The 26,339-nt window shown below is 43.5% G+C and overlaps 1 protein-coding gene across 1 annotated transcript in view; it reads left to right on the forward strand.

Moving 5' to 3' along the window:
- Window positions 1-4,006: 4,006 nt before the first annotated feature.
- The window catches only part of PDGFRL (platelet derived growth factor receptor like), an 82,862-nt gene continuing 60,529 nt past the window's right edge, over window positions 4,007-26,339 (forward strand). The window contains exons 1-2 of the mRNA XM_069977683.1: window positions 4,007-4,234; window positions 22,378-22,669. Coding sequence (XP_069833784.1) covers window positions 4,180-4,234; window positions 22,378-22,669 — 347 coding nt within the window. The 5' untranslated portion in view covers window positions 4,007-4,179. The remainder of the gene's footprint in view (window positions 4,235-22,377; window positions 22,670-26,339) is intronic.

The following is a 26,339-nucleotide window of genomic DNA, read 5'->3' on the forward strand; positions in this document are numbered from 1 at the left end:
TGGTTCCAGGACAACCATCTTATGTTTAAAATATTGTATCTTCTTGAGACCAAAACTGGAAAACTGGTAACTGGTTCTGAAACCCCCCAAATACCATTCCAAAACAAGAGAAAATGAAGATTTAAAGGGAAAATAAGCAGATACATAATATGGATAAAGCAAGTCCTTACACCTGAAGACTGTAAATTACTTCCTATGTAGGTATGATGCTAGCACAATGCCATAGTCCAGGAATAATTTATAATGCTGTAGAAAAAGAGGAATGCTCACAGCAGTGGTAAGCATTCTGTCCCATATTAAAATGTAGAATGAGGCCACATAACATTTTCAGTTACCCATTGTCATCATTTGCTGCACTTTGTCTGTGATTATATGCCCCCCCCCCCTTAGATGTTGGGCCCCATAGCAGCTGCTGTGTCTGCTATCCATGAAGTTACACCCATGAGAGCAAGAATGTGACACAAGCAGAACATAAACACCAGGAATATGGTCAAATGAATACATATAAGACTTCCCTGGTCATCAATAAAAGGCTTAAACAAGAGATGGTGGTACTGCCACAAGCATCTAGGCTTGTTTCTGGGGCACAACACAGACATACACTACAACAAGTATGACATGTAGCATCACACACTAAAAACAATATACATTTCTTAAAGACATATGCACATATACTGTATGTATGTAAGCCACATGCATGCATGGAACACTACTAAGCCACCACTTCCTCCAGCTGTACTATATATGCCACAAAAGAGAAAGAGAGAAATAGAGGGGGGAAAGACACATCTGGCAGCACAGCATTTATGTAATCCTACTTAACCCCTTTCAAAATTGATTCCATGTTAGGTTAACATTCTTAAAAGACCATGAAAAGATTGTAGATTTTTTAGAGGCTGTGTCGCACGGATATAACAGTGCCCAGCTGGGTGGACCCAACAAAAGTTATACAACAGCAAAGTCTGTTGTTATCACTGCATATACAGGTCATATTATTATCAAGTTATGATAAGCCTAAAAAGCAATTTCCCCAACAGTATGGCTCAGATTTATCAAAGGGTGTAAAATACACACTGGTGTAAACTGCTGACAGCAACCAATCACAGCTTTGATTATACCTGAGCTGAGAGCTGAGCTGTGATTGGTTGCTGTGGGCAGTTTACACCAGTGTATATTTTACACCATTTGCTAAACTTCCCTCTAAGTGATCATTCCTTGTGTTGGTTTTAAATGGTATTGTTTGTTGTTAGACTCTTAGCCAAAAAGAGACTGAGCTCCATCATCTTGTTATCAGCTTGCCGATATCGATACCCCATCAAATCCTGGTCCCATCATGGTATCCTCTGGTACTGTCATATGGGTACAATTTTATGAGATTAATTTAGCAGCATCCACTTGTATTGAATAGCCATAATGACTAGCAGTTAAAGGGGTAGTCCACCAAAATTTTTTTTCTTTCAAATCAACTGCTGCCATGAAGTGCCAGAGATTTGTAATTTACTTCTATTAAAAAATCTCAAGCCTTCCAGTACTTATCAGCTGCTGTATGCCCAACAGGAAGTTGTATTATTTCCAGTCTGGAGAGCAGGAGAGGTTTTCTATGGGGATTTGCTCCTGCTTTGGAAAGTTCCTGACATGGACAGAGGAGGCAACAGAGAGCACTGGGTCAGACAGGAAAGAAAACACCACTTCCTGCTGGACACACAGCAGCTGATAAGTACTGGAAGACTTAAGATTTTTTAATAGAAGTGAATTACAAATCTCTGGCACTTTATGGCACCAGTTGATTTGAAAGAAAATTTTTTTTGGTGGACTACCCCTTTAACAACATACATAAAATATGTTCGGGGGAGACAGAGACTGCAGAGGACCCCAGTGCAAAAAATGTGCCTTTCCCCCATAACTTAACCTCACCCCACCCTCCTCCCAATATAAGTGATTATAGAGCATGTGTAATGGCCCAGAACGGTATTTATTGTCAGGCGTCTGGAGGTATATTGTTGCCATTGGCAACCCTAGACTGTCTGTATTAGGGCCTATGTATTTGCTGCTTTTTCCTAGCTTTCTTGTAGTGATATTGTTTTCTGCCATATATTTATTTAATATGTTGTTATGTATTAATCTCTTATGAAACAAGTGTTGAGCTTGATCAGTGCTCCTCCCCAGCAACCTATCAGACTCACTCTAGTGATTGGCCAGGGGAAAGCTGGCTCCACCCACCTTCCACCCAGAGGGCTGTGCAGTCTTGTCAGTGACAGTTGGTAGTCTGGCATTGCCGGAGTCACATCTAACCTCCCTACGTCACCTCAGTAATCCTGTCAGACTCCATCTTCAACCCCCTAACCTGTTTCCAGTCAGCCATAAGGACTAATACGTGTCTTCTAAGTCTCAGCAGGACATCCTCTGTATTTATTAGTGCCTGATGTCAAATTGGTGAAGTGATAGAGGGTCTCCCATTCACCGTCCACATCTTCCTGATTTCCATGTCAGTGTGTCCATGGGTCTTCCTCCTACATGATAGTGAGCGTTGACAGCATCAAGTCTCTTCAGTGACTTCAAGTACCTATTCACACGTACCTTATAAAGGCTGGAAACCGCCCTGGAAGTCCCTGGAACAGGTCTGTCTACTTGAAATCCTATCTATCTATCTATCTATCTATCTATCTATCTATTATCTATCTATCTATCTATCTATCTATCTATCTATCTATCTATCTATTTATCTATCTACCAAGTCTAAGTTATAGTAACCAATGTAACCCTCCCCCTGAAGCAAAGGACTCTGATCAAGCCAGCAGATATTCATCATCAGATGCCACTGTATTGGATTGTATATAGTTATCCTTCACGTAACATTTCCATATACTTTCACCTCTACTGTGTGAAGACTTTTATTAAAAATATTCCCCCGTGTGTATGCTGAGAGGAGAAGGGCCCCGGCACCCTTGGACCCCACCGTGACAGGAAGGTTACAGAAGGTGAGCCCTAAGGTTGCACTACACTACCCAGACACACACCCTCAGCATATTACAGTACATTGCACATGTAACATCCAGTGACTTGGATAAGGCTTATCTCGGAGTCAATCACAGGTGTTTCTCTGGTCTGTGTAATTCCCTTTTCTTTATCTTCTCCATCTAGCCTGAGGTGTCATAAAGACTTCTCCCAGACACAAATTATCAGAATCTGGCAGACTAACATTTTCAGTATCTCACTCCAGCACCCTCCTCACCTCTATACAAACTCCCCCTCTGTATTGCCACACACAGTAATAATGCCTACTTTGTGCCCCCCATAGAATAGGTCCCTTCTGTTCCTTCATATAATAAGCCGCCGTACAATAGTTAGGTCCACTCTATGTTTCTATACAGTTCTCACACCCCCTCTGTGCTCCTATAATGTAGTTGGACCCCTCTGTAACACCTTATAGTTTTAGGCCACCTCTGTGCCCCCATACACTATTAGTCCTTTTCTGTGCCTCCACACAATGTTATGTACCTCAGTGCCCCCATCTAATATCAGGTCCCCATACAGTATTAGGCCTCCAAATAATATTTAACCTACTCTGTATCCCAATACAGTAGTTAAGCCTCTCTGTGCCCCCATATAGTAGTTAGGCCCCCCTTATACCCCAATGGCCCTATAACAATAAAAAAAAAAAAAAAAACTGTCCCCAGCTTCTATTTAACAGACCCACAAACAGTCAAAAGCATTACCCAGAAAGCAACAACCCAGAAATCCAAGGCACAATCCTGGAATTCTGTCCCTCGAGCACTGCACAAACATCGAGGCCCACTGAAGCATCCTCAAGTGGGCCAGTATGATTCTAGCTCAGTGGGCTCTTGTACAGCTGAACTGGCTGCACGGATGATATATCCATCACTGATATATGTTGCCTTGTTGAAGTATGCTCTGCAGAATTAGTTACATTCTGTAAGATAACCAGCAGAGAGCAGGCAAGTTTCACAAAGTTTCATTTTTTTTTCTTTTCCAGTATTTCTTGAAACTTGATCCTTCAGAAGGTTCTCTTCATGCTTTGGAAAATACAAATCAGCAGTCCACATTCCTAGCAGCCTTTTTTACATCATCCTTTTACTGACAGCAAGCTGGGACTTTGCTCTTAATACATACCGTCTTGGGGGTAAGACTCCTTTGGGGGACCCCACGTTACTTTAGAAAATGAAGTTCTGGGTCATTTTTACTCTGATTCTTGCCCATGAAGCTCTACAAAATGGTGAGTTATTTTACTGACTCTCATTAGTGTCAAGTCCTGAAGCACCTTGTAGCTAAGTCGTGCAGTCCTGAGGAGCTCTCAGCCCCGGGGATTGCACTTCAGAAATTACTACTAGAAAGCCAAAATATGGATGAAATTACTGGAACAACTTATTTTCTGGCATATCCACTGCTGACTTGTCATGTGTATACAGGATATTCATCACATATAGACACATTGAAAATTATTTGCTGTGACATGGAATTATACAGTGCTTGTTCTGGGTATACACAAACTGTTTAGTAATAATGTATTAAATTTTTTCTTGCTATTCAGAAAGGCTAAATTCTTGGCCCTTGCAGATGGGAGAAACTCCATTTCAGTACACCTGTCACATATGCTGTCTTTCATGTATGCTTTGCTCTCAGGTTATTTACAGGCTTGTATTAGGGGATATTCACAGTTCTTAAGGTTCATTCACATGAGCAGATAATTGGATTATTAACTAGTGCAAGCGATTACACTGCAATTCCGGACAGGTATACACAAAGTGATAACATCTAAATATTTGGTATATACCAATGTCAGAAGTGCCAGCTATCAATTGAACATGTTGACATTCCATAATGTCAGAATAAACAGTGACTATTTTTATGTCTGGGAGATGCACTTTAATATATTATTGGAAATATCATTAGAAATGCTTATATGGTGATCTGCTTTTACATGCATGTTTTATACGGTGTTATTCCTCAATTGAAATCTATGGGGACAAACAGTTGGAAAAGAGGCATACACAGCATGCCCTTTAACATTCCATTTACTACAATGAAATGTCTGTCCACTGCATTAAAATACTGCAAGGACCAGGGACATGTTGGTATTTGTAACTAGGATGATAGATTAAGAGAATATCTGCTTGAGCTTAAGTGGGCAGATTTATATACTGCACCCCTGGGGAATGCCATGGAAATGGTCCAGACTTTTGCGTAAACCAGTCTGCTAGGCATGCAGGGAGGCACAACAAGTTGGGGATGAGGCATTGCCTCCTCTTACACCTAATTTTTCATGATTTACACCTGTAAACAGGCGTACATCATGGCAGAAATCTACAAATGTCCAGAGCAGAAGTAGATTTCTGTATTTGACCTGCGACAGGTGTAGGTCTCGCTGGATTTAATAAATTTAGTAAATCCAGTGGGGCTTAATTTGAATGACATGTCAAAAGTTTTCTGAAGTAACAGTGACGCTTTAAGAGTGCTGTACATGTCACAAAAAAATACTTTTCACATGCCGTAGAGACGTTGCAAAATTTTAGATTGGTCGGGGTATGAACATTCACTAGAATGATCACTAGAACCATTGTGGAAAAAATGTGTGACTGAGCACTTCTCTCCCAGATCTTTGTGCGCTCAACCAAGATGACCCCATAGACTTGCATGGGGAGCCAGTCTTGTTCACATGGAACGAGACTGGCGATAAGGTGCTTAGAGTTCACTTCTTCCAGCTATATCTAGCTATTAGTCAAGATGTGAACATTCAGACCCTAGCCCATTTAATTTTTTTTGTCAGTTTTTAAAAAGATTAGTGATGATCAATTGTTCTCATGCTATCAAGTTTGTTATATGCTATGTACTTATTTCAATTAAGGCTGGATTTGCCCTAATATTGAATTTTTTTGCATTTGCCCCAATATTTTGCATTTCCCATTGTTCTGCACTGAAATATGAAAGGTGCCCAACACTCCTTATTTTCCTCATAACTTTTGCCCATAAGGACGTGTAGCCAATCTTAAAATACCAAGATGTTGCTACCATTTAATGGCTTAGGGTGCCCAGATTACACACCTTTTTACACCCACACTTGAGATACAATATTATAGGTGTCTAATTGGTCCGACAATTTAATTAATAGTAAGATGGGTGTGAATGTTCTACAATGACTGGCGTGTATGCCTAATACATACCCTTTTAATGTATAATCCCACCCATGTATCATCCTAAAATAACTGTTCATAAAATCAGCAGAAGTCTCTACCATGTTCAGAATCAGCAAATAAAGAAGAATGGAGGGATCTCTAGCCAGTAGCTAATGAAAAGTACAATATAAAGACAAATGGGGAAGAAGGAGCTGTTGCTTTTTGGACAAACAGGAGAAAAGGAAAGGAAAACTGGAGAAATAGAGCTGTATGAGTTTAGGGGAACACAAGAAGCCCACATGTGATAATTAGTTTTACCACAAATGTAGATGGAAAACTTCTTTTAGCACCATCTGTTACGTTTCTGCATCTCGGCAGGGATTATGTTCAGTACTGACATAAGAATGGTATAGCCAAGTACTGGCTGCAGTGGTGGTGTTAGTATGTATGGCACTTGACCTCTGCTGCTCTGGTTTGACTGCTGCAGTCACATGCTAGTGTTGTAATGATGTAAACGTTTAGGTGGTGGGAAATTGAGGGGATGAAAACCCTTACATATGAGATGTTACACTGCACCCCACCCCCCAAAGGTGTTCATTTGCATCACTTTTTTCCAGTGCTTAGCTTAGTTAAGCATTTTTATTGTTTCTGTGCTAGATTTCATGTGTGTTAATGACTTGTATATTATATGCTTACTTGCAGACATTGTGGATTTGGCTATGGACAGAATATGAGATCAAACAAATGTTATAAATTATGCCTTCACTTTTTCAGTGTTCGTTGTTGGAATAATAACACATGGTTTTCGTGAGCGATGAGAAGATGAACATTGCTCATGTTTGTATACAAATGTGCACATTTTCTCTGCATCTGTGTCATACAGACAGATCCTTATTCTTATCTAGTCAGGAAATACGTTTCATAATTTTCTGGAGAATAAATTTGGATGGAGAATCAACCACATTTTAATGAAAGGCAGGAGGTCCTGTGTATAATGTACTAGGCCATGTTCACATAGCATAAGAAGCCGGCTGTTCCGTGAGCCGGCTGAGTCACGGAACGGCCGGTCTCTGAAAAGATCATCCCGGCCGTTACTGAAGTACTGGACGGATGTTCTCTTCGGCTGCAGGGTTCGGCCGCAGAACTCTCCACTGCACGCTATGGAGCGAGCGGCCAGAGCCGCTCGCTCCATAGTGTACACTGACAGGGTTTCTACAGCCGCTATTCACTGAATAGCTGCCGCAGAAAACTGACATGTCAGTTGTTTCCGGCGCCGCTAGGGTCCCATAGAAAGAGAGGTAGCGCATATCTTCGTAATAATCACGGCCGTTGTACAATGCCCATGATTTTACGAAAATATACATTGTGTGAACATAGCCCTACTGTGTAAGGGAACAAAGCAATTCAAAGCATTCTGCAAATATTTAGCTTTTTATTTGTTATATTTAGAATTATTATTTTCTGTACATATGAACAATCTACAATGTATAAACACATATGATTTTATTCAACACATGTAAAGTCACTGAAAAGGGTTAATACTTAAGGCCCTATTACACAGCATTTTCCCGGGAACCAAGCGCCAACCTGTCAAGTCCGTGCTCACTTCCCCCTCATTCCCTGCTTGCTGCCTGTGCTATTACACACACAGACAGCGAGCGGAGGGCAGTGGGAAGGACTGCCTGAATAACCATCATTGTGCAGAAAAAAGAGCAGAAAAAAAAGAGCAAAAGACGGCACATCCAAAAAAGGTGTCCAGGTTTATTTCAATACATCAGAGTGCGACGTTTCGGCTATATTAGCCTTTCTCAAGCAGTGATTGAGCATCATTGTGCAGGTTGCTGACATGATCGTGTTTTTTCACCAAACTGAAAAATCCTGAACAGCCAGCATCGTGCATGTGCCTTTTAAAATGCACTTTTAGGTTATGTTCCCACGTCGTATCCTACCGGCCGGATGATCTTTATGGCCGTAGTGTTCTGATGCGGGCGCATCAGCGCGCGCCCCCCTTCAGAGCTCCCCATAGCACACAATGAAGCAAGCGTCCGGAGCCGCTCGCCTTATTGTGTGAACTGACAGGGTTTCCTACGGCCGCAATTCACTGAATTGCGGCCTCAGAAAACTAACATGTCAGTTCTTTGCGGCCCGGCATGGGATCCCGTCCGGAGTGTATACGATGTGTATACGCTCCGGCCGGGATCCCATAGAACAAGAGGCAATGTTCTACACTACATGCCGATGGCAACAATGGCTGTACTTTTAAGTAGTGTGAACATAGCCTTACACAAAATGATTATCGTCCTGAACAGAATCAGCCAGGTAAGGTGGATAATCATTTCGTGAAATAGGACCTTTACTTATAGGGTGTTAAAAGCCAGCTGCCAGCAGGATACAGACAAGCCACAATGTTATATAGGAGAGATTGTAAAGTTGCAAAATACTGATAAACAACCATTCATATGCTAGCCGTTCATGTGTAGGTGGATGTGTACCTTCTGACATGTCATAGAGACATGCAGAATTACACAGCTAAGCTCTCTATGTCTCTCTGCAGAAGACAGATGCTGAAGTAAATCTATGGATCTCATCTTCTGCAGTGAGATAGAGAGAGCTGAGAGGTGGGAAGAGCATGGGACACGCTTCCCCCAGCATGTTCTAGCAATCAATCTGGGTCTGAAAACCTAGACCAATACACACATCTCTGAGATTAACATGTATAGGGGCCAAAGTTACATGTGCACCACATTTTCATTCCCGCCATCACAAGACCCATAGCAATCATTCCTGTCTCTTTAGATGGAACGCTGCTTAAAGGGGGTTATCCAGCGCTAAAAAAACATGGCCTCTTTCCCCCTACTGTTGTCTCCAGCTTGGGTGGGGTTTTGAAACTCAGTTCCATTGAAGTAAATGGAGCTTAATTGCAAACTGCACCTGAACTGGAGACAACAGTAGGGGGAAAAGTGGCCATGTTTTTGTAGCGCTGGATAACCCCTTTAACATGTGCCTTGGCAAAATACCACTTTATTGGAAGTTTTTGTGTATTCAAAACCTGAAGACACAGGGGAAAATTTATCAAAGGGTGTAAAATTTAGACTGGTGCAAACTGCCCACAGCAACCAATCACAGTTCCTCTTTCCTTTCAGCACTGCCTAAAGCTGAGCTGTGATTGGTTGCTGTGGGTAGTTTGCACCAGTCTAAAATTTACACCCTTTAATAAATATCCCCCACAGACTCCAGATTCAGGATAGTAATTCAGAAAATGAAAGAGAGAAATTGGAAAGTATGACAGCTTTCTTTACAAGATACTGTATTCCGAGAGAGGACTAGTCTCTAGAGCACATTGCTGCATAACGTTTGCAATGATATCCATGAGTAGGCTTCCATATGGTAGATTTCTATTTATAAAAAAATACATCCAAAATTGTATTCTATTTATCCTGTTATATATATTTTCTTAAAAGCAACACAGTTTACACTATGTATAATTTCATTAAACAACAGCTGTAGTTAAAAGTTTGCAACCACGGCTGTTGAATGAAATTGGCGATCACACTGATTTCAATGGAATCCCGTCCAGAGTGTATACACTCTGTATACACTCTAGCCGGGATTCCTTGTGGCTGCACGAAAAACTGATATGTCAGTGACACGACATGTCACAAGACTGACTGCGCAGCCAATGTAAAGTGCGGCCCTTGCCGCACTTTCCATTGCGTGCTATGGGTAATTGGAATGCAAGCACACTGGAATGCACCCGCATCCCAACTCAAAAGAAATTAAGTTCATCTGGCCAATACTGCAGTACTGGCCAGGATGAACTTCACTGACACCGTCCGTTCTGTGACATGACCTAGTCACAGAACAATCGGTGTCTTACGTTGTGTGAACCCAGCCTTAGCATGTTGTGATTCAATCCTTTTTGGTTTTGATTTTCACTTTTGGTGGATCCTAGTGGCTGGGAAAATAAACCAACAGCTTTTACTTATTGTAGTTCTGTGGGGTGCCAAAAACTATAAGGACTGGTTGTGTGGCAGATGGCGGTAGTGGCCAGTCTAAGGCGATATATTTAATTAGAACAAATGGTGACAGACTGGCAATGTTTTTTTTTATTACTCTTTTTTTGCTTTCAACATTATTGATCAAGAAATTCATTACAGAAAAACGATAAAACATCTTACGTATGAGCATTAGTTATAACATAAGCACATTCAAAGCATAGCCTATGGCCTAACATACTTAAGAGAACCAATAGGATGGTCACTTTATTGGAGACCCATTTAGTAGTGCATTGGAACTCCTTTTGGCTTTCACAATTGCAGCAACTGCAATGGCACAGATTCTACTAGCATAAATATTAGTCTGTGCAGACAGGATTGCTTGTCACGAATGCCACACATTAGATGGGGATACTGACCAATCTCTGAACAACCCAACTACATCCCATAGATGCTCTATAGGAGTAAGAGCTGGGAGTTGTAAAGGTCAGGAAGGCAGAAAACTCACTGTAATGTTCCTGGAACCAATCCATGACTATATGACCCTTGCAGACGGGATGAACCTGGCCTATTTATAAACACTCTACTGTCTTATAGGGAACCAATCACTCCGAATATGCCCCTAATGATAAGGAAAAGTGCTGGCACATCACCCAGCACGCTTCCCAAACATCCCCCTGTACCCTCCGTGCCCCCCTCTATTAGACCGTTTTCTTACTTTTCCTGCGCTATATGTAAATTATAAGTCCTGCGCTATATGTAAATTGCAGGCAAGTAGTCACGGTGGGCGTATCTAGTCACGGTCCTGGGCGTATCTAGTCAAGGTCCTGGGCGGTTGGAATCACTGTAATTACGACCAGAGGGGCTTGATTGAAAGACCTGCATTAAGTCGACGTCACCCGGGGCCTGCGCTCCACGTCGGTGACACGGCAACGTCTTTAGCACGCTACGCATGCGCTGTACGGCAGGGGAACACTGATGTACTGCACATGCGTGGTGCCCTGAAGACGTCGGCGCACCGCCACTGTGGAAAGCAGGCCCCGGTTGACGTCAGCAGAACGCAGGTCTTTCACAGTGATTCCAACCGTCCAGGACCGTGACTAGATACGCCCACCGTGACTACTTGCCCGCAATTTACATACAGCGCGGGACTTCATAAAAGTAAGAATACGGTCTAATAGACGGGGGCATAGAGGGTACAGGGGGATGTTTGGGAAGCGTGCTGGGTGATGTGCCAGAACATTTCCTTATCATTATGACGATTTTCGACGTGATTGGTTCCCTTTAACATCCATCCCCAGGTATCAGAGGACCCAGGATGCGCCAATAAATCACTAGCAACAATAATATGCCACCTCCACTGGTTTGAGCTGTGGACCCCTGACAGGAAGGTTTCACCGATTGATGCTATTACAGCCAAATGCTGCTTAGTTATTTAGGTCCTTAGGATCCCATTATCACTATGATCAGTATATTCTTAACCCCTAGACGACCCAGGGCGTATAGTTACGCCATGGAAGCCTGTCCCCAGACGACCTAGGGCGTAACTGTACGCCCTGGGTGTTTCTCCCGCTATGAAGCGCGCTCCGGAGCGGAGCGCGCTTCACAGCAGGTGGGGGCCGGCTGCAATCAGCAGCCGGGACCTCACCGGCAATGACACGCTGCAGCGATCGCGCTGCCGCGTGTCATTAACTCCTTAAATGCCGCGATCGCGGCGCGACCGCGGCGTTTAAGTGTAAGTGACAGGGGGAGTCCCCTGTCACTTACCGATCGGGACCCCCGCAGTGTGACTGCGGGGGTCCCGATCGGTAAAACGGGCCGCCGGAGGTCTCTCACCTGCCTCCGTGCGGTCCGATCGGCGCTCTGGTCACTGAGCCTGCACAGGCAGGCTCAATGAGCAGATCGCCGATAACACTGATCAATGCTATGCCTATGGCATAGCATTCATCAGTGTAGAAATCATACTAGTGTATGTAAAAGTCCCCCAAAGGGACTTCAAATGAGTAAAAAAAAAAAAGTTAAAAACACTAACACACTACCCCAAAACCCCTCCCCCAATAAAAGTTGAAATCACCCCCCTTTCCCATTATATAAATAAAACATATAAAAATAAATAAACAAATGAACATATAATATACCGTAGCGTGCGTAATTGTCCGATCTATGAAAATATAACAAGCGTCATTGCGAACGATAAACGGCGTACACGAAAAGAGGGAAAAAAGTGCGCGGATTACCGATTTTATGTTACATTATATATAAAAAAAAATTAATAAAAAGTGATCAAAACGTCCGATCTTCACACATATGGTATTAATAAAAACTAGAGATCATGGCGGAAAAAGTGACACCCCATACAGCCCCGTAGGTGAAAAAATAAAACCGTTATAAGCGTCACAATAGGCCCATTTTATTTATAATTAATTGCCAAAAAAAGGATTTCATTTAAAAAAAATATATAACATTAGAGAATCTGTGTAACCTGCATATGGTTGTGTTCGTACTGACCTATAGAATAATTGTATAATGTCGCTGTTACCATATAGTGCATTACGTAGACACAGGAACCCCCCAAACGTTACCATATTGCATTCTTTTTTGCGATTTCACCAATTTATATCTTCATAAATAATATATTTGGAATTCCATCATACATGTTATGGTAAAATGAATGACGCCATTACACAGTACAACTATTCCTGTAACAAATAAGCCCTTACATGGCCTTGTAGATAAAAAACTGAAAGTGCTAGAGCTCTTAGAAGGGAAGAAGGGAAAAACGGAAACACTAAGATCAAAATTTGCGCGGTCCACTGGGTCATTTTGGGCCTGGTCCTCAAAGGGTTAATATATTGCATGAGACAAACCCACAAGGTTTATAAAAGTGCAATAGATGCAATGCCACTGGCTCTGTAATAAGCTCACCACAGGTGGCGCAGTAATAATGCACTGTGGCCAGTTCTTTTAGGGTGGCACTATGACATTTACATTTATAACATTTATAACATATGCCTGCCACATCAACTGCACACCCATGTGCCCATAGATTTTAATAGGCAAAAGTGTGCAAAAGTTGTGATACATCAAGACGCCACAAGACTTGAGAGCTGTATCTTTCTATACAACTATATGCAGTCACATATGCAACCATACAGATAATGGTGTTTTGAAATTAAACTGTGACCAGGGTGTCAATTTAATTTTACACCGTCATAGATGAAATTGAGAAATGGATGCATACATTTTGGAACAGCATGTACACCTTTTCACATACTAACCTAATTTATGCAGTGAAAAATAGCACAGAAGAGAAAATATTGCAATAGATGAGGCATTGAAGTAGCTCTGCTTATGGACTGGAGTATTACAGACAGGAGTGTTGGGAGAGATCTGTAAAAGCGCACTTTGGAAACAACCTGGACAAGTACAAGGTGTTTTTATTCCAGTGTGTGAAGTACAGTTCTCTTCTGTGTTGATCTTAGACAGCAGCCAATGGCCAGGACATCCAGGCTAGAACTGACTGCTAATGTTATTAGAGGATATCTGCCCTGGCACCTAGTATATGTGATAACATAATGTTGGTGATGCCATATAATATCAGAAGAGAAAATTCACCGTACATATACAGTACCTGTTTGTGCCCTTTGTATAACTATTAGCAGAGCACTTTCTCCTACTTTGTTGCTTTTTATATCAGACAGACAGAAAATCCAAACTTTCCCATTCAAAGTAACATCAGATAAATCGGCCACTTTGGCATCATAAGAATAAAGCCCAGCTAGTAAGTATGTGTAAAACACAGGCATGTTCTATGTTAAAAAATTTTAAAAGTGGCAAAGGCAAAGAGATTGTCTATGAATGTATCCCATGTATATAAGGCACAGAGCCCACCTGCACAGCAGAGAGCTATGTAAAGAAAGAATACACTATGTGGGTGAAAAACAGTAAATTCAAATACATTGAAAATAGATTTCTATTAGAGTATTCAATACTGTACAATATGTCAGCAACTGAAAGATGTTTATATTGGCAGTCATAGGTCACCAATTGCATGTGTGTAAGCAGGTATGAGAATAAAGCTGTCTTATATGAGGCTCACACCATGTTTGTGGTCTATGCTGAGTCTATGCAGTCACTGAACGTGGTCACTGAACGGATGCCAAACATATGAATAAAAAAAAGAGGTTTAGGAGATTATGGAGGCTAATATCAGATAAATCAACTTTATACAAAAAAATGTACTCACCCACAAAATACTCCCCCCCCCCTTAGGACAGGTGTATGTGTGAGTGCAGAGGGGGGGGGGGTACAAAGTGCCTATGCAACTGTATTGTTATTGTAATGGCACCCTTGGTGTTGCTTTACACACAGCATTTTTTTAAAAATTACAAATTTTTCATGCACCGTAAAATGAAACTTATGTTACCAATTCTCACCCACCCCAGCCACCCCCAGTCCCCCACTCTTTTCCGTTTACAATGATGTTTTGTCTATAGATCCATATGGAGTTTTATGTTTGCCTTTGAACACCATTTTATAGTTTTCATATGCAGTTGCAGTCATAAAGATAAAGGGGCCCAATGGCCCCTCCACTAAATAAAAGGCTGACATTGCTAAGAATAGTAAGTGATGCTGGAAGAGCCCTGTAACAGATTTGGCAGTGAGGCCCAGGAGCTTCATATTTGGCTGAACCCTCCCAGTGTCTGTACGTAGATTCCTCTTGTGATTTGGAAGAATTATCTGTACAGCAGTCACCTAATGTAGGAACAATGAAATCCAACTTTTGCTTTAGGCAGTGTAACTTTTGATGCAGTCAAAGCCAGGACTGGGTCCCTAAGGATAGAAACTTATCAAGGACAGAATGTGCAGATAGCAGCAGATCTCCCTGCCGAGACCTGCTGCGATATAAAGATACAACCAGGGAGAGAGTGCAGTAATAGCAGCAGTGTGATCCATTTCCCGGCTGTTCCCTAATTCCAACACTTTAGCCACATAGACTATAAAGAGGGTAGAGTCTTGGAATCAGTGAGTGGCCGTTGCATGGATCACACTGTATCTCCCCGACTGAATAACTTGAATAACTTTTGACATGCCTGATAATGTGTTATACGTTATTTATGACAATGACTTTTTGTCAATAGGTTGTCCGGGGAAATCTTACACTCTCCCCATGGCCTCCCTGTGGCATAAAGCAACAAAAGAGCCACACATACTGTTATTCTGGGATAATAAATATTACTATTGTACATTACAGCAAAAAATAGATATGCTTTCCAGCCTTTTGTACAGATGAAAAAACAAAGCAGAGGCTGCAGGTCAGTGCTGCAGTTCTCTAGCTGGGGCCTTTTGGTCCACAGAAAGCCTGGAGAAAAAGCTGAACCGTAGACACATATGAAGAAAGGATCGAGCACCAATGTCAACTTCTAGATAAAATACAAAGAGGTTATTTCTAACAAAAGGAAGCCTGATCAACACAGCTTACACATTTCAGACTTTAGCGATCTTGTGAATACAGACTCATAAGCCAAGGTGATCAGATACCCTTCATAAGACTTTTAAAATCTTAGATTCTATTTTAACCTCTTAAAGGGGTAGTGCGGCGGTAAAAAATTATTCACAGAAAAACACACATTACAAAGTTATACAACTTTGTAATGTATGTTATGTCTGTGAATGGCCCCCTTCCCCGTGTCCCACCACCCCCACCCGTGTACCCGGAAGTGTAGTGCATTATACATACCTGATCCGTGTTGACACGCGTCCGCCATCTTGTGCCAAACGTCATCTTCGGCCGGCTGGCCCGAACACCTCCGATCTTCCCGAGTGCCAGCTGCCCTCTGCCGCGTCATCAGCTGCTCAGCCGCGATTGGCTGAGCATAACTGTGCTCGGCCAATCGCGGCTCAGCGGCTGATGACGCGGCAGAGGGCGGCCGGCACTCGGGAAGATCGGAGGTGTTCGGGCCAGCCAGCCGAAGATGACGTTTGGCACAAGATGGCGGACGGGCGCGACACGGATCAGGTAATGTATAATGCACTACACTTCCGGGTACATGGGTGGGGGTGGTGGGACACGGGGAAGGGGGCCGTTCACAGACATAACATACATTACAAAGTTGTATAACTTTGTAATGTGTGTTATTCTGTGAATAATTTTTTACCGCCGCACTACCCCTTTAAGGACGAGCCAATTTTCATTTTTGCACTTCATTTTGTCCTCCTTAGTGCTTGCATTTTTTAACCTACAGACCCAGATGAGCCCTTATTTTTTGTGACACTAATTATACTTTGCAATGACAGAATACATTTTTCCATAATATGTCGTGAAACCGGAAAACAAATTATTTGTGCAGTAAAATTTATCTGTATTGCCATGTTATCTGTATTCCTCATGTCAGTACGATTACAATAATATGTAACTTGTATAACTTTCAATTTATTTGATGGCTTTTAAAAAATAAAAACTTAAAACTTAAAAAAAAAGTTCTTCAATTGTTTTATTCTGATCCTTATAACTGTAACGCCTGGAGTAGTGGATCCACTGGACCGTCACCAGCGATAGCACAGACCTCACCAGGGAGCGGAGTCTAAGGGGCCGCTGGTTTTCACCAGAGCCCGCCGCAAGGCGGGATGGACTTGCTGCGGCAGGCGACCCCCAGGTCGCTACCCCTGGCTTGGTTGCTAGTGACGGCAGGCGAGGCGTGGCAGGAGCAGTAGGCAGGAGATGGTACTGGCAGAGGTCTGTAGGCGTGACCGCAGGTGACAGGCTGAACACAGGAACTAAAGTGTAACGGGGAAGCAGGAACCAGGAACAAGGAGTAGGGACCAGGTAGCGGATAGGTATCAGGAACAAGGACTTGGGACCAGGTAGCGGATAGGAATCAGGAACAACAGGGGGCTGGGCCAAACGCTATGGGAAGCATGTAGAGGCTCCAACACAAGGGACAGGGCATGCTGGGATTTATAGGGAGTGATAGGTGCAATTAACCAATTAAGGGCGGACTGGCCCTTTAAATCTGAGACAGCCGGCGCGCGCGCGCCCTAGGAGGCGGGGACGCGCGCGCCGGCCGGCACAGACGGAGACAGGAGCGGAGGAGAGGTGAGGCGCCCCCAGGGGCCGAACTAGCAGCAGCGCCGGGTCCCTGCACAGGGACGCCGGCGGCTGCATGGGGCAGAAGGAGGTCGCGGCGGTGGCCCGGAACACGGGACCCCCCCCCCCTCTTTGGCCTCCCCCTCTTTCTTGCCTGCAGAAGGCGGCATCAGGCAAATCTTGGTATTCCGCCGGTAGGCCGGACAAAGGCTTGACGGGCTCGGGTGACAACATAGAACGCTTAGGCTGAGGTGACCTCAGACACTGGTTGGAACAGTCCTGACCCCAACTGAGAATCTTCCCGGTTCTCCAGTCCAGTTTAGGGGCATGTAATTGCAGCCAAGGGAGTCCCAGGAGGATGGTGGAAGAAGAATGGGGCAGGACGTAGAAGGAGATCTTTTCCAGATGTGAAGGGCCCACCTGGAGGACTAGAGATGCGGTCTGGTAGTGCACATGGTCGGTAAGAATCTCGCCCGTGACCGAGGAGATAGACAGGGGTCTGGCTAGTGGTGTCACGGGTAGCCGCCATCTCTGGACCAATGTAGCTGCAATAAAATTGCCTGCTGACCCAGAATCGAGAAAGGCAGTAGTTTGGTGAGTTTGTCCTGAGGGTGTCTGGATGGAAACTGGCACAGACTTGGAGAGGTGGCATTCACACTCAGGGAGACCTCTCCCACCGGACCTAGGTGCTGGAGTTTCCCGGACGCTTGAGGACGTTGGGGACATCTCAGCCGAAAGTGATCCGAACTACCGCAGTAGAGGCAGAGATTCAGCTCCAGACGACGAAGTCTTTCATCAGGCGTCAGGTGAGCCCGTTCCACCTGCATAGGAATCTCAGGAGTCGACTGGGACTCCGGAACGTCAGGATACTGGAAGACCGGCGCCAGCTGGTGATGGCGACGGGACAGGCCTAGTCGCCGTTCATGCCAGACCTCCTCCTCCCTCTCAGAAAAACGAGTATCGACCCTGGTGGCCAGTAGGATGAGTTCGTTCAGGGAGGTAGGCAGGTCTCGGGCGGAAAGCACGTCTCTCACCCGGCTGGACAAACCCCTCTTGAAGGTGGCTATTAGAGCGGCCTCATTCCAGTCCAATTCTGCCGCCAGGGTGCGGAACTGGATGGCGTTGTCACCAACAGAGGAGCTCCCTTGAGAGAGGTTGAGGAGAGCAGTTTCAGCTGAAGAGGCACGGGCAGGTTCCTCAAAGACAGAGCGGAACTCGGCCAGGAAAATTCGGAGATTAGCAGCCACAGGATCATCACGGTCCCATAGTGGTGTGGCCCAGGCCAGAGCTCTTCCTTCCAATAGGCTGATGATGAAAGCCACTTTAGAGCGCTCGGTGGCAAACTGACTACTTAAAAGTTCAATATGCATGGTGCACTGAGTCAGGAATCCTCTGCACAACTTGGAGTCACCAGCGTATTTGCTTGGGAGAGCCAGTCGAAGTGTAGAAAAAGCAGCAGGAGGTGGTGTACTCTGGGCTGTAGTATGCTGCTGTAAGGCGGCAGTGAGTTGCTGGATCTGCTGCGACTGTTTCTGGATTTGTTGAGCCTGTAGGGCGACCACTCGGGCGACTTCGCGGATATCAGGCACCTCGCCGGGATCCATGGTTGGAGCCTACTGTAACGCCTGGAGTAGTGGATCCACTGGACCGTCACCAGCGATAGCACAGACCTCACCAGGGAGCGGAGTCTAAGGGGCCGCTGGTTTTCACCAGAGCCCGCCGCAAGGCGGGATGGACTTGCTGCGGCAGGCGACCCCCAGGTCGCTACCCCTGGCTTGGTTGCTAGTGACGGCAGGCGAGGCGTGGCAGGAGCAGTAGGCAGGAGATGGTACTGGCAGAGGTCTGTAGGCGTGACCGCAGGTGACAGGCTGAACACAGGAACTAAAGTGTAACGGGGAAGCAGGAACCAGGAACAAGGAGTAGGGACCAGGTAGCGGATAGGTATCAGGAACAAGGACTTGGGACCAGGTAGCGGATAGGAATCAGGAACAACAGGGGGCTGGGCCAAACGCTATGGGAAGCATGTAGAGGCTCCAACACAAGGGACAGGGCATGCTGGGATTTATAGGGAGTGATAGGTGCAATTAACCAATTAAGGGCGGACTGGCCCTTTAAATCTGAGACAGCCGGCCGGCACAGACGGAGACAGGAGCGGAGGAGAGGTGAGACGCCCCCAGGGGCCGAACTAGCAGCAGCGCCGGGTCCCTGCACAGGGACGCCGGCGGCTGCATGGGGCAGGAGGATGTCGCGGCGGTGGCCCCGAACACGGGACGCCGCCGCGGCCGTGACAATAACACTTTTATTTTTTGGTCTATGGGGCTGTGTGAGGTGTCATTTTTTGCTCCATGATCTGTGTTTTCTATTGTACCTTGATTGCGTATATGGGACTTTTTGATCACTTTTTACTACAATTTTTCTGGATTTGATGTGACAAAAAATCTGCAATTTTGCACTCCGGCAGGTTTTTGCACAGTTTACCGTGCAAGATCAGGAATGTGAACATTTAAGAGTTAGGGCGATTACGCACGCGGCGATACCAAATATGTTTATTTATAAAATGGAAAAAGGCAGGGTGATTTAACCCCTAGACGACCTAGGACGTACCAGTGTGTCCTGGAAGTCTGTGCCCAGACGACCCTGGACGTACCGGTACGTCCTGAGCTATAAAGCGCGGAGCGCGCCTCATAGCAGGTGGGGGTCGGCTGCAATCAGCAGCCGGCACCTCACTGTTGATGACACGCTGCAGCGTGCCATTAACTCCTTAAACGCCGCGGCGTTTAAGTGTAAGTGACAGGGGGAGTCACACTGCGGGGATCCTGATCGTTAAAACGGACCACCGGAGGTCTCTTACCTGCCTCCGCGCGGTCCGATCGGCGATCTGTTCACTGAGCCTGCACAGGCAGGCTCAATCAGCAGAGCGCCGATAACACTGATCAATGCTATGCCTATGGCATAGCAATGATCAGTGTATACAATAAAACTAATGTATGTACAAGTCCTCCAAAGGGACTTAAAATGTATAAAAAAAAAAAGTTATAATCACTAACACACTACCCCAAAACCCCTCCCCCAATAAGTTTAAATCACCCCCCCCTTTCCCATGATATAAATAAAACATATAAAAATAAATAAATAAACATAATATACCGTAGCATGCGTAATTGTCCGATCTATTAAAATATAACAAGCATCATTGTGAACGGCGTAGACGAAAAGAGGGAAAAAACTGCGCAGTTTACTGATTTAATGATATATTATATATAAAAAATTTATAAAAAAAGTTATCAAAACGTCCGATCTTCACAAATATGGTATTAATAAAAACTAGAGATCATGGCGGAAAAAATGACACCCCATACAGCCCCGTAGGTGAAAAAATAAAGCGTCACAATAGGCCCATTTTATTAACAATTAATTGCCAAAAAAAGGTTTTCATTAAAAAAATATATATAACATTAGAGAATCTGTGTAAACCTGCATATGGTTGTGTTCGGGCTGACCTATAGAATAATAGTATCATGTCGCTTTTAGCATATAGTGCATTACGTAGACACAGGAACCCCCCAAACGTTACCATATTGCATTCTTTTTTACGATTTCACCAATTTATATCTTCATAAATAATATATTTGGGATTCCATCATACATGTTATGGTAAAATGAAAGACGCCATTACAAAGTACAACTATTCCTTTAACAAACAAGCCATTTAATGGCCTTGTAGATAGAAAACGGAAAGTGCTAGAGCTCTTAGAAGGGGAGTAGGGAAAAAACGAAAGCGCAAAGATCAAAATTTGCCCGGTCCACTGGGTCATTTTGGGCCTGGTCCTCAAAGGGTTAAACTTTTATTAGGGCATGGGATTTTTTATTTATAAAAAAAAATCTTTTTTTTTTACATACATAATTCGACGTACCCCTGGAAGACTTCTAATACATAGAGGTAAGTGCAGTATACCTAATACAGCACTGATTGATTAGATCATTGCTGTATTACTCTGGGCTGCTGCATCCCAGATCTATAGATTGCCTAGCCGGGATTAGTGTTAATGCAACGCTAAGTCCCGGCGCGGTGAGATGAAGGGATCCCCCCTCTGCCATCCAACAGGCTATTTAATTGCAGCTGTCAGCTTTGACAGCTGCATTTAAATGGCTAATTACCCAGGGGCATAAATCAGCCTGATCGGCTGATTTTAGCTGGGAGCCGCGTGCTGAGGAGAGGGCCCTCACCAGGAGCTCTCTCTGCTTCCCCTTAACGGCGGCATGATGAGTATACTTGTCAGGCGTTGTTAAGGGGTTAAAGCTGACATCAGTGTTTGATCCTTTTCTTCGTGTGTCCTCAGTCTACTCAGTAACAGAAGCATTGCCCATAACTCAGCTGTGAATGGGAACATAAAAGATGAAGTACTTTACAGTAAATGTGTTTTCTATTTTCCCCATCTCCGGCATGTGAGTTTCCAGACATTACACGAGCTTCAACCATGGTGATGCTTATAACTGAAGCCTAGAACACTGAATTTATCATACACAAAGTATGCCACCCAGAAAGTAAATCACACATTGTATTTCCAAAGATTGAATTTTACAGGTGTTTTCTTATTGCTGGTGTTCACTTCAGTGAGTAGATTCTAGCTCTTATACATTGCATGAAGCCAAGCTACAACTTGCAAACTGGCTTATATATTGTCCCCATTAGCTCACATATGAATAGTATACTGCTTGTCAGGTACACAGTGGATTTTCCTGGCCCTCAAAAAAATAAAATAAAATTAGGATAAGAAAATGTACCAAAAGTAAAGACTTTCATGCATTTCTGTCATCGATGAGTCTTAAAGTGTGCCTACCATAAAAAAAAGTTTGATGTGTTGTTAAGAGTCTCTAGACTGCACCAACTGCTAGAATGAGCAGGGAGAGAAGTGCGTGACTGAGCACTTCTCTTCCTGTTCTCTAAGGGGACCCAAGATTACCCCATAGACTTACATTGGGAGTCACATGGCACAAAGCAGGGAGAGCACACACACACTTCTACCAGCCTGTTCTGATCACCCAGACCCCGATCAACTAAAAGTTTTGACATGTCTCTTTGACATCATAATGTGGATGTTCTAAAAACTATTGCAAATTGTTATTATTTCACAGAACAATAACTTTATTGTTTTTATTCTAGTTTTCGGCCAACCAGCTGGCAAAGGGAAACGTCCAAAGGAGCCAGCAGAGAATAAAATTAAGCCTGCAATAAAGAAACTAAAACCAAAAATTACAAAGCTGAAGGAATCCACAGAGCCCATCTCAAAGGTACAGTCTATTATGACACAAGTTCTGGACAAAGGTCGGTTTCAGAAGCCCCCAGCTATGCTCACCATGACAGCAGGGCAGAGCATGGAGCTGAGATGTAAAGGGGAGAAGATAACATGGAGCTATCCCAAATACTTGGACACATTCAAGGACTCTAGACTCAGGTAAATGCCTATAATGGAATGGAAAGATCCTTGTACCCTTCTGAATTTTCTGCTGAAGAAAGATGGAAATGTTGTGAAGGAATTAACTTTTTTCCTTAAAAATACAGAAGGTGACAAATATAGAAAATTGAATGGAAATGGAAAATAATGTATACTTGGTAGCTCATATGAACAACTGGCCATAACTGACCTATTAACCTAAAGTAGTGCTTGAAAGTTTGTGAACCCTTTAGAATTTTCAATATTATATAGATTTGTCCAGCTGTCAGAATTAGGATTAGGTAGTACCCTCACATGAGGGAAGCTATTGGAATGCAGCGCCACTCTCCTTCTTTGCTTCCTCAGTAGTTAACATCTTTCTTTTTATTTGCTGTCCTCAGTGGCCTATAACATCTTCTGCTGGCAGTCTGCCTGCCAGTCAATGCCATAAGCACTAAGCCATATGCAATTGAACATGTGCTGGAGAGCACAGAAAATAGAGGCAGATGGACACAGGGTGCAATAACTGAATCAACTAGGGGGGACTATACTAATGTTTTATCTTTTAAAGATTATGGTCAATATTAGAGGGTGTTTACAAGTCAGGCGTTAGTACACAGTCTCTATCCTCGACACACCCAAACATGCTCTTGGGTTGGTTCCTTCTGCACCATGATTTTTATAAGGGTATGTGCACACTTAGTAATAGGCAAAGAATTTGAAGAGAAATCTGCTCTTAATTTCCTGGGGATTCCACTTAAAATTCCGCATGTGAAATATGAACAGAGCAATGTCCCATTGTGTTCAATGAGATTTCCCCTCTGTTGTTCACACGGCAGAATTTTCTGGCAAAATTTTCTAGCAGAATTTTCTGCCGCAGATCTGCTTTCTGCCCAAAGAATTGACATGTCAATTATTTGGGTGGATTCCGCTAGATAAATCCTTTAGAACTCAATGGGGCTTGAATTCTGCTTAAATTCCGCTAGAATTCCACTTGCATTCTGCTCAAATTTTGCTCCTATTCTGCCAGAGATGAATAGGTGAAGAATTTCAAGCAGAAAACTTTCCTCTTCAATTCCTCGCCTATTCCTTAAAGTGCACATACCCTTAGGGTATGTTCACACTGAGTAAAATATGTGGAATTACTGTGGGACACTGAGGCAGGCGAGATTCCGTGGCAGAGAGCTCTTCCACAGAATCCCGCCTGCCGCAGTAACTCTATGCTGCTGTTCCTGCCGCAGTAACTCTGTGCAAAGAATTGACATGTCAATTCTTTGAGCGGAGAGCAACGGAAGCCGAATTCTGCCAGTTTTACTACTCACTCTGTAGAGCTGTGTACCCACTCTAGACAGAGGGATCATGATCTCCCCAGACTCAACAGTCACTAGTTGCTGTCTCATTCTGCACCTACTACTCAGAATACTCGACCCTCCAGTTGCGGCCAGGGGTTACAAATACAATATACTCCCAATCACTCAGGCTAAACATCTGGGGACAAACGCCCCCTATAATGGGACCCAACTAAAATATAACTTTTGATCTTAAGTACAAATTAAATCCGTATATCAAGTGGTAGAAAGAACATGTTAAAAACACAACAGTTGAACTGCTACCATATAAACCGTATGCAGCAGGACCGTCTGTTGAATTTTTAACATTTTCTTTCTAACACTCGATATACAGATCTTGGGGGAGATTTATCAAACATGGTGTAAAGTGAAACTCAGTTGCCCCTAGCAACCAATCAGATTCCACTTTCCACACAGACTCTTTGTAAAATGAAAGGTGGAATCTGATTGGTCGCTAGGGGCAACTGAGCCAGTTTCACTTTACACCATGTTTGATAAATCTCCCCCGTTATTCGTATGTAAAATTAAAAGTTCTATTTTAATTGGGTCACATTATAGGGGACATTTTCCCCCAGGCGTTTAGCCAGAAGGATTGGGAGTCTATCTTTTCCAGAAGAGGATGATATGTTACTATTACCCAGGCATGGATGTTCTCAGTAAATCACAGTAAAGATATTAAGCAAGGGTAAATCTATAAGGCGGCCTCATTCTCATACTACTACTTTCTCTCTGGCCTCCTCTCTCTCACACTCAGCTGGTCACAAACCCCTCTGGTCTCTCGTTACTGGCTGCCAATACTAAAGTACTGCTTCATAGGTGAAACTCTAGTCTAGACCCCTATATCTGGACGTATGTCCTACTGCAGTTTTATATGACCCACTCTCTTATACAAGTACAACATGCTCCACAGAAAGCAGTTTGCTGATAATACCATCCTTCATTTCTCTATGACATAGTCACAGTCCGGACTTAGTACTTAGACTGCACTTATTGTCATTTACTTTATTTCAAACCCCAGAGAAGAAACTTTCCTCTAAGTAGAATAAAATGTGTAACCTATACTCCACATTGCGATAGGAACCTTGTGTGCTAGCAGATTTTTCTATAATCCAGAATAAAGTTTAATGTAGAAGCTTTTTATAGTGACCCCACTGTTCCAGGGCGTATATTTCTGAATTATTCCACAGCATGTATTTTTAACACATTTCCTAAACGTTTTTTTATATGCTGAGTAGGCAAGTTCGCCACATGTCATTTTAGGATCTTTGCATTGCTGGAATTCCACATTTTCACCCTTTCCCTCTGGTTCATTTTTCTTCATCTTAACAGTAATTTAATGTGCAGGCTGTTTTGTTATCGCCCATCCTAACTTCAGAATGGCATGTTAATTCCGAGGAAATATGACTAGATATTATTGCAGAATTACTGGCTGCAGTTATATCTACATTCCTGAAGACAGATTGTTGAAAGACCCTTTTCACACTATTTTTAATAAGGAGCGATTATACACGGTGTACATATACACTAGTCAGCCATATCAATACCACAGACAGGTGAAGTCTAGAACATTGGTTATATTGAGACAATGGCACCTGGTTCTGGAAGATGTGTTGGAAACAGGAAAAGTGCCCAAGTGTAAGGGGAAAAATTGTGATGACTTGATGACTGGTTAAGAGTGTGGGCAGTTTCTGGAATGCAGTGGTTAGTACCAACCAAAACTGGTCCAGGGAAAGACAATCATTGTTGATTAACAATAAGACTACAATGGGAACAAGTGAACAGGAACATGTGAAACAATGGAAGCAGGTTGTGTGAATTCTAGGATAGTGCAGCTCACTATAATCTCTGGGTCCGAGGTCACAACTAGGCAGTGACTACCCTAATCACTAAATGTCAAACACAGAATAAAAGAAAGAAGCCGCCTGGACCTCAAAGCTAGTATGGGTATGCAGATCCATCAGCATACCCATACTAGCTTTTGAGGTCCAGGCTTCTTTCTTTTATTTTAGGTTGTGTGAATTGTTTACATTATTTTTTGTATCATATGGTTGGTCATGTGTGTGAGTTGCTTACCTGTGGAAGAGATGGCACCAGGGTGCACTATAGGACGGAGGCAAGCCATGGGAGTCAGTTCTGCTGGAAACCCTTGGGTTCATTGTGCTTTGACAGCACAAGGGGGACCTACTGTACAAAATATTGATTTATTGTGATTCCATCCTTAGGCTTTGTTCACATGATGTTTTTTCTGCCCATTGTTTGATACTTAAAATAACGTCCATGGTTTAACATGTTTCAGCAACCGTCAGTGCAGTAACATAGTAACAGCCGATGAAACATTATTT

This window comes from Dendropsophus ebraccatus, chromosome 7 (genome assembly GCF_027789765.1).
Source record: "Dendropsophus ebraccatus isolate aDenEbr1 chromosome 7, aDenEbr1.pat, whole genome shotgun sequence".
Taxonomy (NCBI): Eukaryota; Metazoa; Chordata; class Amphibia; order Anura; family Hylidae; genus Dendropsophus; species Dendropsophus ebraccatus.